We start from the raw sequence: 16,543 nt of genomic DNA on the forward strand, positions 1-16,543 counted from the left end.
ACCATTGTTCCTGGAACCGTCGCGGATCTCGTTCGGGGACGATATTTGGCTTATGCACAGTACTCCAAACACCAACTATCCGTCATGGAATCGGGACTTGCTGTGTGCTGGCAACAGGCCGTCGATTGTGCCCCAGGGATTGTCGAGAACTGCGCTCAAACGGACAAGAAAGACGACCGACCGCGACATGTTAGGCGTGCTAAAGCGCCCAAAATCTACTGCAACGAGGAGTTAGAAGCGTATTGTTCGCAGCTTCGCTCCTTTCAGACCCGCGTTGAACAAATTAACGATGTTGCGCTCAGTCTTCGCCCTGTTTTCAAAGCCACAGCTCCGCCGTCACATGCTCCTTCTCAACTTGAGCTTGATCCATCGGCACCTGAGAACTCTCCCCTCCTCCAATATGAAACGTGGCTTCCTCAAGTACGGAATTTCGTTCAGCACCATCCTCTCCGTCGAAAGACTCACGCGTCGAGCCTACGTTCTACTCTGGTGCTTCGTGCAATTGAGCGATCGTTCATCGACATTGACGGTTGGAAGCGGCGCTGGATGAAGCATCAACATGAGCTGGACCAAGACAAGCTCAAGAATGTTATTGACACATGTAAGTCTATTTCTCGGATGGCTATATTTCAAGCATTTGACCCCTTACCATAGCTGTCCTCCTCTCCCCCCGACTCGCCTGGAATCCCATTTTGATGATCACTTTCTTGCTCGCTGCGTCATTACACTTACTCAGCGGGCTTTCCATGTTGAAAGTGGGGGATGTTCTGAAAGGCGTTCGGAGCATTGTCAAGATCGCTGCCACCAAGGGAGGGGACCCGGATTTGATGAAATTGGCGACGGAGCTCCCTAAAGATGTCCGTACGGTCATGAACGCCATGCCATACCTGAGTCCTCCGTCTAAATCATACGCTTGCTGCTCTGAATGTTACTGTATTTACCCCTTCGATCGGAACGCTGGAACGACTTTCCCGGAGAGATGTACGTATCGCGCCACCCCAGACGCGAAAGAATGTAACTGCCCCCTGAGAAAGGGGGAGAGGGAGAGGGCGCATGTTGAGGAGCCGTACATGCGAAAACAGAAACAGGAGGACGAGACGAAGAAATTCCTTCCGGAGCATGAATTCCTATACCAAGATTTCAAGCATTGGCTAGCTTGGATGTTCTGCAGGTCCGACATTGCACCCCACTTGGACAAGTTCCCTCTCGCTGGCAATCACCATTCCGACGCCACGATGAAAGACATTTGGGACGGTTCAATCCTTCGCGATCTTCATGGCCCATCAGGGGACGGGCGTTTCATGGTGCAGCTACCAAACGAACGTCGCCTAGTTTTCAGTTTCAATTTCGACAATCTCAATCCAGGATGCACTCGCCCCGCGGGTAAAGTTGCCAAGGTCGGAGGGATGTACATGGCATGCTTGAACCTTCCGCGCTCCATTCGCTTTCACCCCGAAAACATTTTCTTCGTAGGCGTTATCCCTGGTCCCAGTTCGCCCTCCGAGGAAGAGATCAACCCTTTCCTCTCTCCGCTCGTCGACGACCTACTCGTTCTGTGGAACGAAGGCATCTTCTTAAGCAGAACTCCCTTGCACCCTCAAGGCGTTCGCGTTCGCTGCGCTATGGTTCCAGTCGTTTGTGACTTGCCCGCGGCCCATCAAATAGCCGGAGCCTCATTGCACACTAGTGGCAAGCCATGCCTACAATGCAACATCCGTTCAAGCGACATGCAGAACTTGGATTATCATACTTGGCCTTTCTACGACGGGGAGACCTTGAAGACGCTTGGGAGACAATGGAGGGATGCTGCAACGAAGAAGCTTCAAGTCGAATTGCTCAAGAAGCACGGTGTTCAATGGTCCGAGTTTTTTCGACTGCCTTATTGGGATCCCTCTCAGCATGTCGTCGTTGATTCCATGCATGCTTTCTATCTTGGGCTGTTTCAACGCCATTGCCGTGAGGTCTGGGGTCTCGACATATCTGCAAAGGATGGAGCTGGCCTCGTTTTTGATCCCCTCGCCAAGCCTCCTTCCAAGGAGAAAATGGCCATAGGTCGCCACCTCTTGCGAACAGGACCCAAAAGCGCACTAAAAGCACTTGGCCTCAGCGTTCTAAGCCAGCTCTGTCGAGAAGTTGGTTTACCTCATAACACGAAGCTCACCATCGACGTTCTTAGCACCAGCTTAAGGGCATATGTTCGTATATTTCTCATCTTTCGGGACCAGAAGTTAACAGATCCCCAGCGCATTCAGATGGGGTGGGCCGACGCCACGGAAAAGAAGTGCCTACTATCTCCCCAATCAGAAGCACAACGCCTTTACAGAGAAGGATCTAGAGAAGTCATGCGCTTCCATATGAAGCTCAGCGTCGCTGTGGAGATCTGCAGAGGTATACTCAAGCTCCCCCCCGAAGACCTCGCCGAAGCCGATCTAGGAACGCTGGTCAATTGGATACAGGAGGACGTGCGTAGACTCCATAGCGCAACCGATCTGTATGGCTGATATTTCTTCACAGCGCAAACGCGCGCGTATAATCAATTCCAAGGAGTTATTAATCGTCCCAGACCCCCGCGACGCCGCCCTCACCAAGCGTAAGAAAACCGCTGTTCTAGGAAAGCAGACCTTAAGTGAGGTTAAAGCAGATATGGCTCGCTTGTTACTTCCGTCCTGTGTTGGTAGAGGGCCACACCAGCCTGGAGAGGCAGCCGGAGGGCGCTTGAAAGCCGACGAATGGAGGACATTTTGCACCGTTAACCTTCCTATCACACTGACACGTCTCTGGTCAGGGCGTTCGGCTACAACTCACGAACGACGCATGCTCAAAAATTTTCTGCATCTTGTCCAAGCTGTCAGGATTGCCTCATTTCGCGAGCTATCCAACGCGGATGTCCGTGCCTACGAGTTTCACATGCACGCCTACCTCACCTCGCTCCTTTCTCTTTACCCTGGTATAAAGATTGTACCGAATCAGCACATATCTCTTCACTTTGGAGAACATCTCAGGCGATGGGGACCAGTACATTCGTGGCGCTGCTTTGCGTTTGAACGGTTTAATGGCATGATACAAAAAATCATGACCAATTCTAAATTTGGTGCGAATACTCCACTTTTACGACGGACTTGTGACCGATCACTCCTACTCAATTCAGGTGAACTTGAGGGCACTCTATTTCGCCACTTTACGCAAGGGCAACGGCTGCGGGCATTATTTCAAACCGCTCCCCAAATGCCTCCTGAACTCGAATCGTTTATCAACTCCTTGTCTGTTCAACATGACGCTGATATTCGATCAACTTTCATGCAGGACAAGTTGGGTTTTGACGATCCGTCCACTCAAGACCCAGGAGATGTGGCGCCGAAGCGAAGTGCCTTGCTCCAGGACTCGGTATACACGCTACTGAAGGCGCGTATAGCGAGAATTGACTCAAAAATGGCCGGTGGTCACATTCCTAACAATTTCATCCCTATGCAACGAGTCAGGCGCCTTGATGGGGTGTATCGGCCTCTCTCTTGCTCTAAGAAGGACTGTCATATGATCTTCAACGACTCCCGAAGAAGGTGTGCCGGTCAAATTCGAGCTATCCTTCAACACACCCGCAGAAGAAGTGACGGATCACAAATTACTGATACTTTCCTCCTCGTCGCACCATTCTCACCATTGAGCGACGACCACTCCTCCCTGGACCCTTTCCGACAATTCCCTACTTCTGGGATGTTGTTCTACAAGCGCTTCGCACTAGAAGTCCTTATACGGCTTCAGGATGTTGTTTGCCATGCAGCATTCTCATATGTAGATGCCGCTCCCTTCGGTATCACTGAAGATTGCGTTCATTTGTTGCCACTCGAACGCTAAACGCAAGCACGGTGGAATTGCAGGTTGCTGTAGGCCGTGCGCCGCGCAGAGTAACCATGTGGGGCCTGGCCGACAACACGACTGCTCAGCATTTTACCGAGTCCCACGCGCCGTCCCTTTTTACAGCGAATCACCGGAACCCTCCTGGTATGCACTACACCGATAGGTTCGTCAAGCTTGGAGGGTTCGTTTTCGACATCGATTCGTCGCATCACCAGTTCTTTGCCATGGATCCTGATTCTGCCACGATACAAACATCTCTGGTCATTTTTGAAGTGAACAATAATGGTTCAAGCACAACATGTCTATATTATTTAGGGGTGTACAGTATAGAAGTCTCCTAAACTCCTGTATAATGATCACGTGAATCTATGCCTCCCCCCAGCATGACCAGGCCCTTTGTCCTTTGTGCGACCACCATCCCTCCACTCCTACCATCCGCCACAATGACTGTGTGCTACGTCGAAGACTCGCTTTGGTGAAACCTGTTCATCTGGGTAATTTATGCGTCATCCTAATCATTTCTAGGTCTAGAGTTTACTCCGGCAACAGGAGCCACTTGCTTGCTAACGAGTCTGTGCTGCTCACCCATGTCGCGCTCGCCGGCGACCAGGCTTCGGAGAGGTCATATGTAGAAGTCCACTATACAGATGACTCAGGTAATAAGTGTGTCTGCCACTTTGGTGCCCTCGAGGGTGGCAAGGTGATTCTTTCCCAATCGTCTACCCAACCTACTGATGAGCGCCAGACAGAGCACATTCAGGTGTATCTACCTTTCTTTGCCTATAACCAATACACCATCTCAATTTCGGGATCGGCGTAAGTCATCCGTTACTCCTACAGCTGTCATCTTATCGAGATCGGACTCGCCAGTGACATTTGCTTTGCTGGCAGTAAATTAGGTATGTGAATGTCTAACGTCTCTCACCAATTGCTACACGCGTCTCATTCCCTTGAAGTCGTTGACTCTGATGAGCCTGCCGTCCGCGGAGGGCCTGGTCAGTGGCCGAAATATGTAGGTGTGGGGGAGCTGAGTGACCCAACTCAAACAACTCCATTGAATGAGGAAGAGGGGTGTTCTGAAGAGGAGGACGAAGAATCTCACGAAGAGGAAGTCAAAGAGATTGAAGAAGTTTCCGAAGAGGAGGACGAAGAAACCGAAGAGGAGGACGAAGAAACCGAAGAGGAGGACGACGAAGTCCCTGCACACGGAGGGCAATCTACGCCAATGCGAAGCAAGCCATCATCGCCTGTCAAGACGCTCGCCGTGCCTGTCAAGCTAGAGACCGTTCAACCTTCCCAAACACGAAAGAAGGCTCCAACGAGCAAACCCAAGGTCGACCGTGCAGAGTCGACGAGTTCACCTGTCAAGACGCTTGCGGCGACCGTCAAACTAGAGACCCCTCGAGCGCAAACCAAGGCTCCAACGAGCAACCCTCCAACGACGATTCCGGAGTCCCCTAATCCGAAGAAGAGGGCCGTCGCCAACGCAGACCTCCCCGAATCTCCAAAACGACACAAGAAAGAGCAGGCGAAAGAAGGTCACGCAGACGCACCCACACACAAAGACGAACAAGAAGGTACTGGCCTTGTCATCCAGCACGGCGATGAGGTCGACGTTCAATACGTTCTTTCGGTTCAGAACCAAGACGGGACGTATACTATCAGACGCGAGGCCATAACCCTTGTAAGTAGGGACTTTTTCGAATCCCTCCCATTTTACCGTGGAGCATAGACTACGGTGAAGATCGGTGACGAAGCAGCGCTTTTCGGTGTGTAATTAATATCGTTCCTTAGCTTTTCCCTCGCGCTCAAACCTCAGTCGTAGGAGTTAGCCGTTACTTGGAAGGTATGAGGGGAGGAGGTGTGCGAAAACTCTTCATTCCCTCGGGTGTGCTAGAGACGAAAGGCAAACGATCTCGGAAAGTTTGGATGCTTAGTACGTTTGTTTCGCCTGCCGAGCCCATTTTCCTAACGCCCGTTGCCAGAGGTCAGGGCATCAACAGCAGTGAGTCGTGCTGCATGAGTTACTGTGCTCGTTGTCATGTCTCGCAATATTTCTGTCATAGTCTACCCTTGTAATAAACCATCTCAGCTAGTCTCGACTCCAGTCCTTGTAGTCCGCGCGAGACCGTCGCCGTTTCAGATCAAAAGCAGTGAGTCACGCTGCCTGAGTTGTCGAGCTGTCGTGTTCAATTCCCAGCGATATATGTATCCCATAACTTTGTACAATGACATTCTATCCAAATTCTACCTTAGTATGGAGATGAAGTGCATCAACCGCCCAATTTGGAGCGAATTGTGTGTTAATGTTTGTTACTTGTTGATCCATGATATCCGCTGACTCACAATTCATGCTGGTTTCCCACCCTCTCTTTTCATCCCTCTCCTTTGTTCCACTGTTCCTCAAGCTCCAGCTCATTGCCACTCTCTTGCCTGTATTCGAATATCGCGCTGGTATCTGGTATCCCTCGCTACTTGTTGGACTCTGGTAGTCCTTCGAGACCATCGTATCGTGCTGGATTCCGGTAATCCTTGCGTGTCGTTGGGTCTTACCATCGATCCTTGTTCGGAAACTATCGAAGGTATTTTTTTTCCTTCTTTTTTTGCTGTCCCTACTTTTTTGAATAGATAGTGACGTCCATTTTCTAGGCTACAGTTCGACAATCATGCTAAGCTTCGTAGTGACAAGGACCGAAGAGACTGGCCAAAGAGCATGGTAAGGTTACCTTACGTCTTTCGATGAGGTTCTCCCAACCCAACCTCCCTATTATGAAGCGCATTGGCCAAACTGGTGCTGGGCAGGATCCGACCTCTTGCCCGCAATCTGGACACGTTTGCAAGAAGACCTTGTCTGCCTCTTCCCAATACATGCTCTTCTTCAACTCCGTATAGGCGGTAAATGTTTTGGCGTCGCCGCCAATCCGGTCAAGAATGTAGAGCATATCCATCCCGGAGAGTACGTTGATGATTTTCTCGCGAAACTTTGCCACTAGACATTCTTCGCAGAAAATGTGCCCGCACGGCAACCTAAAACATCGTGGTCAGTGTTATGTAAATGCGACAATCAAGGCTACACACATGCAGGGTCCTTCCATGATTTCATCGCATATTCCGCATGTCAATGCTTTCTTCATCTCGCTGAGAAGCTGCTAAAGGTTAGTTGCATTGCACATGATGAATGTTATCGGCGTACTGCTTCATCTTCGTTCTTACAACTCTTCTTTAGACAAGCTGCCATCGATGGATGAGTTGATGTGGGCGTAGAAAGTATTGCTGGGGGGATGTGTCGAACGCTCTCTTTTTAAAGTTGGACGCGTGCACACCAGTGGCTCTGATTGTGACCGTTCGCTCGGACGTCGATCTCGTCTCTTTCAGCCTGCGCTTTCATGTACGTCTTTCCCTTGATCAATCCATTGTTGGATTAAATCTCTCCTTGCCCGTTCGCCCAAAGGGAGGACCCTCCGCTCCTTTCCTTGGCACGGGCGGCGTCCGTAAATGGGCCCTTTCATTTCGAGCCGGCTTGCCCGCGGAGGTACCTGCGCTCTCTGCACGCGGGTCATGTACATCCTTTTGATCTCCCGTTTCCACGCCATGACTGCCAGCGCCAGCGCTCACCGCCGTTCAAACCACGCCCGAGATGCGTACGCCACGCCACATCGACGCGTTCCACACGTCCTGCCAACGTGAACCGACTCGACATTGGACCGGGCAAGCTGGTTCCGCCGTAGTCTGGTTGCTTTTCCCCCGATCTCGTTTGCCAGTGGACGTGGCGTGCCGTGATGGATGTGTCGGTGTCTTGGTGAGCTCTGAGCATTCCCATCCTCTGGTTCTCACCTTCGTGTCCTTTATCACAGTCATAGCGATCGTGGATTGATGCGCACACCGAGTCTCTCGTCATGGTCCCAGCTGACCTCAGTCAGTCGCCTTTGCGTCTGACCATAACCACTTGTTCGAGCGTTGGGAAGGACGTCGGTTTTTCGTGGGCCGGTCCATCCTGCTGTGTTCCAATTCCTCGAGTCAAAGCGGATACGGCAAGCGGATACGGCTGATGTACCTTGTGCGCACTCCCTCCTCCGCTCTCCATAACCTCACATTCTCTTCTTCAGTTAGGTGGGTCCATCCTCGTCTCCCGTTTGTTGCTCGTGCTCACATACAACTAGAAGATGCGCAGGCTGTTGACGCGTAGCTTGGTGCTTGAGTCGGTAGGCAGTCTTTGGGCACATCGGTACAACCCTTACAAGGTCATGTTGATAGAGCTTTGAAGCCGTGGTCAGCACGTTCCGTCTCTCCCTGGTTGGCCGCTTGCCTGAAAATCCTGGATCGTTCGTAGTCGCCGAACATCATGGCCCAGTGCACTGTCGTTAGCAAGTTCTGCTTGAATATCGAGCGGATGGGGTGCGTTCGCCGACGTGTCCAGTGAGCGGCGCTGCTCGCAACATGAGGTGCATAAAGTTACCCCTCAAGCGGGTCGCCATGTTTCTGATAGACATGTGAAGTAGGTTACAGGAATGTAGACTTACTATCAAGGGAACGGAGGCGAACCAATGTAGGGGAATGAGCGCTGCGTTGCTTACTTTAAGACTTGTTGGGGTCAAAGTAATAGAAATTGATGCCGCCGCTGGCGGCTCAGTTGCCGAGCCTGGTCGCCAGCTTCCTTGAGCAAGAACCAAACCGATGTTGACTGATCTCAAAGGCTTAGTACTGGTCGACATCGGTAACGCCTTGTCGAAGCAATAATTTGGGAGCGACCATAGGAGGCTGAACCACGACGCTTCGACGCGCGTCTTCAGGGTTATGCGAGGGGAACTGGGGCACTAGGGGATGCGACCACGGTGACGATTGATCAGATAGGGTGCCTCGGTACTCATCCAGATGATGCGACCAACTCCTCCATCTTACAGTATCATCCATAACCAGAACGCGGACGCCCCCAACGTTCCCGATTCTATACTTCGTCAACGTCTACGCAAAGGAGGAGGCGTGTTTGTGTCGTTAGTGGCGGCGAGGTGGTAGAAGGAGGAGGAGCAACAGTATAGCGACTCACCAACATCAACTTCAACATCAGTTCGGTGTCCACCCCAGCGTCAACCTCTACGATTTCCGGTGGCTTTGTTGGGGGGAGGGGCCGATCGAATAGGGAATCGCGGCCGAAGACGAAAGGCCCACGAGACATCGTTGGTTCGCCGTTCGTTTTGATCATCGTGAGCGTGCATTGGCGCTAGTGATGGATGAGGAACGACTGCACAGCCACCGATCGTTAACGGAACGTCCTCCACTACGATATGACAGAACTTCGCATTATACGTGAACTGCTTTCGACAAAACACGCCACTCGACGGCGGATGATCAAGGTGGTGAAGAGATGGTTGATTTCCAAGGTTATAATGCAGTTAATGTCGGATATTCTTTGATACCCAGTTAAACGCCTGGATAGTTGGATCATAGTGTGAGCAGTTTTTCGCTATCTCAACGCTTACAGTGCTTAAACAGTACACAGAAACGCGCGCCACCAGAGCGAGCACGACGCAGAGTCCCAACACATCACCATCCGAGGCTACCGTCGCGGAATGGGCGTTTTGACGGCGCACGTTTATGTAGACGATCAGTACACTTTCCAGCGTCATACGATCTTTGGCACTGGGGCGTGTATTCGAGCAGAGACGGCTGTTGTGTGTTTGTAAGTCCCTTGCAGAAATCCAAGTCTTTCCAGCTAATTCGTCTCCAGTGACATATATCACTAGTTGCATGTCCAAACGTCATTGTTGTATCTACCCGATACGGTCTTGTGTACTTGTAAGTCCCCTTCCTGGCTGCCAAACACTCCAGCTGACTTGTCTCCAGTGTTCTCTATCATGTTTGTCGTCGCATCTACATCGAATTTCACCAAAGCGCTATCTTGGGAATACGCCCATATGAATGCCTCACCCTCGCGCTTCGCGGAATTTGTCGCTAACCCACGAACAGAAAGTTGAATTGGCTGTCAGGGAGGGCAGACGAACGCGATTCAGGAACTCGCCTCCGTTCATGGTAACAGCCGTTCGTCTGGGTTGCGCCGCGGCGTCTTGAGTGTGCCCTTGTTGCGTGTGGCAGCGTTGCGTGTCAGCGGGTCTGGTGCACGCATTCGCAACTGACGGGAGACGACGCCTCAGACGACGCCTCAGACGTGTCACGTCTACGATCCACTGCCACGCGCCTCTCTCATCTCGCTCCCGGCCTGGTAAGTTCCCGTGTCTACGGCTACGCCTGCGTTTGCTAATCTCCTGCGCATATCAGACACGACCCTCCATGTGCTATCCCACTGCGAGTTCACGTATAGACGGGATGGTCGGAGGCGCGTCACTCAGTATGCCTGATTCATACTTTATGTGTACTTTCTGACCAAGTATCCATGATTGATACTTTATGTGTACTTTCTGACAAAGTATCCATGATTAATACTTTCCTCGTACTTTTTATAACTTATACTTCATCGTTACTTTATCGTTACTTAGCATTTTGGAGTATTGAAAGGTTCTTTGTTTATATATTACTGATTCATTACTACTTTACTAGTTCTACTTGAAGTATTGAGCCTCGCCTCGTTCATTACTTCACCCGAAAATATTCTAAAAGTTAGCAACAAGTAAGTATAAGAAAAAAAACTATTGATTACAGATATTAGTTTGTTAAGTCTTTGGGACTTTAAGCTTACTTTCGGGCATATTATTGAATGTGGCAGTGTAAAATATTGTAAGTGAAAGTAATTAAATAATAATCCGTTTACTTGAATATTATTTTCATCGATCCCAGGGTGAAAGTATCAATCCGTGCACGGCGTGCTTCATGATGTTACGTAACCGAGATTCAATATTCAGCAATTGGGTACTAGACATGACGATTGAAAGTGGAACCTACAAGCAACCATGTCTGTTAGGAACGTCTGCGATGACCCATTGTAATTGATAGCTGTTGTTGTCATGCTTATGAATAAGTACAAATGAAAACATGTCTAGAAGCACAGGACATAAATGATGATTGTAAAACTGGCCGAGCTCTAGCCCGCCCTGCGCGCACGATTACTCCCAAAATACATCCTTCCAATCCGAAAACCACTCATCCCCAGGCTCGCACTTCCACTGAACATGCGGGGTCCATTTTCCGTTCCTATACAATCTGGACGCTGTGTACAGAATCAACAAACCCGGACCGCCATCATCAACGATGTTGATAGCCAACCACTCGATACATTGGAGCGTCTTGACTGCTTGGAAGAGATTCAGTGCTTGGGATCTATCGGCGCTGTGATGGAGTCGTAGCAGTTGGACCTTCGTTTTGCGGAGAGTGGGGATTTCAACTGGGAGACCGCCCTGGTAGACGGCATAGAATTAAATCACAGAGATGCCACATGATGACGTTTAGTACTCACCATTGTGTCTAACACTTCAAGATTCTTCATCTTTTCGATAAGAAACGGCAGGAATCCTCCAGGGGCGCCATCGCCGACATCCTGGCACGTAAACACCTTGATAGCATCAAGACCATCTTCCCTGAAGACATTACCACTTGTATCGTTCAAATATTCGTCCCACATGTCGCCAACCCCGGTATAGATCCATGTGTTTACCCTCTGAATCCTCCTTCCAGGGAGCAATGCGAGCACAACACGGATAGACGCTCTAACACTTTCTAAATTAGGTAGAATGCTCGCGTCCATTTTAGGGAAGTTCGTGGCGTGTTCGAGATGCAAGAACCGAATATTGGAATGTAAACGGACGAAGGAGAGAAAGAATGGGCCTTCGGAGAGGTTTCTATTAAGCCAAGTGAGGTTTAATAGAGAGGATCGTTCCTCAAAGGGGCGACGCATAGCGATGGTGTTATGGGAAGGAGAACGTTTCTGGCGACCAGAAAGGATAGTGGCCTTCAGAGTTCGCAAGGAAGACTTGACGATAGCGCGACGTGACCTCGTCAGTTGAGGAAGCTTGAAGATATCATCGTCGGAAAAGTCGACGTTGGAATAACTGAATATGAAAGTGTGGAGGCAAGGGAGGGCCTCGACGATTGCAGAGACCAAAGCATGATCCCTGCTAGTGAACGTCCGGCCAAAATCAAGCGATAAGTTTCGGACGTAGGTGCACCTCTCCTTCCTCGCCATCAGGCTCCCAAAGAAACGGACGAGTCGTTTGTCCGTAGATGAGTCCGAGGAATCCTTCAGTTCGAAGTTGACACTGGCATAAAGCTGGATCTCGCAGATAGCATGGAGCTTGCGGCAGGTGCGGGAAAGCACACGAGCATCTTTACTCGGTAAGAATGAAACCACAGAGAGTAGAATTTCCGGAGCGAGCTTGTCTAGCGGCATTACGGCGAAGACGTTGTGGGGATTGTGGTTGAACATTATGTTGTGGCTGTTGTATCGAACGCGAGGGTGCACTAGGCAACAGCACGTGAGTGAAGTATTCTTGCCACCGTTCTGCCTAATCTGCTCTTTCGTTCGCTGTGGATACCTTCTGGTTTCCGAGCGGCGCAATGTGCAGATGAGGAACGGGACTCCAACTCGAATCCTGATGCCATGTTAACACATGAGCACAAAAGTCGAACCAAGGCCGACGCAGCCAACCGTTCCGCCAGAACGCCTCAACCTTGATCACGAAGACGCCCCCCTACATATCATTCAGCGAATGAGATATTCAATCTGTCGATGAAAACGGGATTTAACATCTGTCCTGGTTGGGATTAATGACCCTAGTTTCTGCACCTACCCTTTACGCTGTCTCCTCCCGCCATCTTCGCCCCCAACGGGCCAACGCTACAAAATTGTCCATGGGGACTCCCCCGTTATCCCTGCGAATGCTCATTCACGGCTTTGGGAACTTAATATGCGTGGACTTCACCTCCGATTCATATTGTGAGAGTCTAAAGGAGCCTAGGGCTGCCTGAACCGACGTCGCAGGAGCCAGTCGGAAACCGGTCTGAACTTGGCCAAGAGTCTCAGCTTCGCCAAAAGCCTGCCAGGAAGGCGAGATCAGACATTGAAGTCTAGAAGACTCTAGGTGATTCATGAACTCTCAGGTTCACCCCAAGTACGAATGTAGGAGTAATTGTTGGCATTGAGAAGCCAGGGGCATTCCTGTATGTCGAGGTTATTGAGTTGTAGATAAGCTGAAGGAACTGCAAGCAGCGATACGTACATGTCCTTGGCAGCCATGTCATATTCGCAAACTGACACGGACCTCTTTCAGTTTCTAGGAATTTCAAGTAAAGCGACGATCATGTGTGAGCGATGGGCAATCAACGTACGTTCTTCTGAAGGAAGGAGTCATTATTAACGAGCGCCATTGAGTACTAGCAGAAGTCGGGAAGGGACGCGTTGTTGAGAGATCCATGATTTAGCAGATTTATATACGTTTTTGCCGAATGTGGGTTTCGTTTTCTTGGTTCCATTCTCTTGCGGTACGTCACTTCGCATCGAACATGAGCGCCAATGGCACGCGAACTGAAAACTACTCACTCTTCGCAGATCCTGCTCCGCGAGCCCCATTTCATAGTGCTACTTTTACGTTTCGAAGTAAGTATCGTTGGTCGCCTTCGAGCTCGAAGGGCCATTTTCGCGTACAAATTACACTGACGGTTTCATCGCCGCACTACAGCGTCTGCAGAGCTATAAAAGTCCGAGCAGAAGGTAGCTTACAAACGAGGTATCGGCGGGCTACACGGTAGCAGAGGGTATGATGCTCCCTCCCATGGAAAATGTACCCGATTTGGCACTCTAGGACGACCAGAGCGGTCTCCACCACGAGCAAATTGTTGACTGACGGAATCAAGTTGGCATGGCGGCATAGTTTCCCTTCGGAAACGACGTACATTATCTCGTATGTAGCGGAAGCGCGGTCGGGATCGTTTGACTTTGTCGTCCATCGAGGGGATTGCTGGGCTATCAGGTTTGAGTAAGAGCGCGCCGGATCCTTGAAATAATGACACCTACAAAGCATCGAGCGGTTCCAACCCCAGATATGCCAACATACGCAAACAAGGTCACTAGGGGCGCAACCTAAGGTTGGGTAAACTCCATCGGCCGGCTAGGCGGCCTACCTGGCAACACTGGTAGGCGTTCTGTCCGTTGATAGATCTGGCTTTCGTTCTGTAAGACATCGGCAGAGCGAGAACTATTTACGGTGTCAGTCTTCATGCCTTGTTGCCTTTGTGAAGTCAAAGTAGATTCTATCAGTACACCGAGTTGCAATTGCTATGTAATACACGTCCATGATCATGCGCCCAATCTTCTCAATCCGATGACAGCTCAACTATATCGTCTACAATACTAGATAATTTTCAGTACAACTTTCGACATGAAAGCGCCTATAAGACATACTATATAGGTTTTGCCGCCCCACGTCTTGGGCGTTTCGCAGGTGGCGAGTCTTCGTCAGGTTGTCGCATGCTGTAACTCCAACCAGCGCTATCCCCGCCTTCATCTTCATCATCGCTACGGATGACAGTTAAAGCTGCTCGTGGTGGTTTAATGCGGGGAGCTGGTGGCTTCCGTTTCGGTAGCGGTGGCGGCTGAATGATGTCTTCCTCCGATGAGTCGTCTTCAACAACTTCCATGAGAGGACCGGCCAGGTCTTCCCCCTCTTCCTCTTCATCTAAGTGTTTCCTCTTCCCAACCCTCGTTCCCTTCGCTTTAGAAGTCGACGCCTCGGCATTCCCATCCCCGTTCCCCGCCTTCGACTTCCGACTTCGCTTCGCTGCGTGTTTAACGAACGAACATACAATCCGATCCACCGTCAGCGTATCCAACCGCTCTTTCGTCATCCGCGTCAACCGAATCGCCCGTGCCCCCGCCTTCAGGTACACGTTCGTCTGATATGCTGTGCTGTGATAGTCTTCGGTTAGATATCCAGTTACCAACAACTCGATGATGAGATATTCGGTTTGCTGACGAAAAGGAAAGTCTACATCAGCTCTTGAGGTTGGAGAAGACGGGGAAAGGGGAAGTTACTTCTTTGCTCAGGTCAACCTTGCCATCAGCGACGGCACCCAAATCAATATCCCCTTGCTCCTTGCCCTTGCCTTTCCCTCGTCTTTTCCCCCCAGCTTGTATATCATAGGTCGCCTTTCCAGTGCCCCGGGCCAAGTCAACGAGATTGCTCATTGTGACCCTCCCACCGTTTCTGCCAACCTCATCTACGACTTTCAAGATTTGCCATGCTTGCACGGTGACGTCCATCTGCTCGAAACTGTCTTCCCGTTCTGCCCGCGCACAATTGTCACAGTGTCCGCATGGAGTGAGGGCGTCTTTGTCCTCTGTCGCCCAGGACGACATCGAGAGTTGTGACGTGTGAGAAAAACATCTAGGAGGGAGTCAGTGCTGAGATCTCCAGTTAGCGAAGAAACTTACTTTGCAAATATAACCTTCCGACATTCAGTGATGCTTTGAGCAAATTGGAGTATGTTGTACACTACGAACGATGAGAATCAGTAGTGTTCGGTGTGCCAGAGGGACAACTTACGTTTCGTCTGACCATCCACATCGGTGCAAACCATAGAACTCAGCCTCATCGCATCTTGCGGTCGGTAGAACATAACGCAATCGGCATCCTTGCCATCTCTCCCCGCTCGTCCAGATTCTTGATAGTAAGCCTCCAACGTTTTCTAGACACCGAATAAATATAGGTATGAATATGTACTAGGCCTGATGAAGAGAGAGCTGCGTACCGATATCTACGAACCGGAGAGTATAGGAATGTCCAGTCAGTTGCGATGAGGGATAAAGAAGAACGGAGGTGGACATACTGAATGGTGCAACACAAAACGGACATCTCCCTTATCAATTCCAAGCCCAAACGCTGCGAAAAGACATCAGATTAGGATCCAGACGGTGTGTACGAGATGAGGAGCCTAAGACACGGAAGGGAGCTTACCGATAGTCGCACAAACAACCTTCACTTTCCCGTCCCTCCAGCGTCGATGCAACGCTTCTTTGTCTACATCAGCTACGTCGGCGTGATATACCCCGCTCTTGATCCCATTCTCCGAAAGGCCTTTTGCAACCTCTTCCGTGTCCTAGAAGAATCGCAATAAGCACAAAAAAGAAAGTCGCCTCAAACAACGATGCACCTACCTTCTTTGTTAAACAATAAACTATGCCAGATTCGTCCTTATGCTCGGCAAGAATGTACTCGACCATCACTTTCAAGGCACCCGCTGATGACGAAGGTTTGGACAAGACTTTGTAGTTCAGATTCTTCCGGTAGAGCGGTGCGGTGAAGTACACAGTCCCTTCATTCATATGCGCGGCTGCGCGGGGTAGCAAAGGAGTAAGACGACGGAAGGAGAGAAGGAGGTAAGGAGACCCACCTCGTCCGTCGACAATAGGTTTCATCTTCAATATCTTCAACACGTCTTCGAGCACCCTGGGCGGACAGGTGGCAGAGAGCGCCATAATAGGTACGCGAGGGTACATTTGCTTGAGGACGTGGAGGCTGCGGTAGTCAGGTCTGCGTGTCGTAGACTTCGTTGGTAAGGAAAGGGAGAAGGAGAAGAAGGGTCGCGTACCTGAAACTGTGCCCCATCTGCGAGACGCAGTGTGCTTCGTCAATTACGAACCGTGCTACATACATGAGCATCTTAGTGATATAGCAAGCCATGTGCAGGGAGGCAGTAAGAAACGGAACGCACCAAGTCTATCTCCGGCATAGAGTTTATCCAAAAT

At 50.4% G+C, this 16,543-nt stretch overlaps 2 protein-coding genes across 2 annotated transcripts; one reads left to right on the plus strand and one right to left on the minus strand.

Annotated features, from left to right (window-relative positions):
• Window positions 1–4,298: 4,298 nt before the first annotated feature.
• Window positions 4,299–5,878, plus strand: PC9H_010223 (uncharacterized protein; the record flags this gene model as incomplete). The annotated part of the gene is made up of 8 exons (XM_036779717.1): window positions 4,299–4,330; window positions 4,381–4,555; window positions 4,601–4,671; window positions 4,726–4,754; window positions 4,812–5,539; window positions 5,588–5,624; window positions 5,681–5,791; window positions 5,841–5,878. The coding sequence occupies 8 exons, from the start codon at window positions 4,299–4,301 to the stop codon at window positions 5,876–5,878; spliced, it is 1,221 nt and encodes a 406-aa protein (XP_036629106.1).
• A 5,032-nt stretch (window positions 5,879–10,910) lies between these two features.
• Window positions 10,911–12,226, minus strand: PC9H_010224 (uncharacterized protein; the record flags this gene model as incomplete). Its single annotated transcript, XM_036779718.1, has 2 exons — window positions 10,911–11,201; window positions 11,261–12,226. The coding sequence occupies 2 exons, from the start codon at window positions 12,224–12,226 to the stop codon at window positions 10,911–10,913; spliced, it is 1,257 nt and encodes a 418-aa protein (XP_036629107.1).
• Window positions 12,227–16,543: the final 4,317 nt, after the last annotated feature.

This window comes from Pleurotus ostreatus (assembly GCF_014466165.1).
Source record: "Pleurotus ostreatus strain PC9 chromosome Unknown scaffold_7, whole genome shotgun sequence".
Classification (NCBI taxonomy): Eukaryota; Fungi; Basidiomycota; class Agaricomycetes; order Agaricales; family Pleurotaceae; genus Pleurotus; species Pleurotus ostreatus.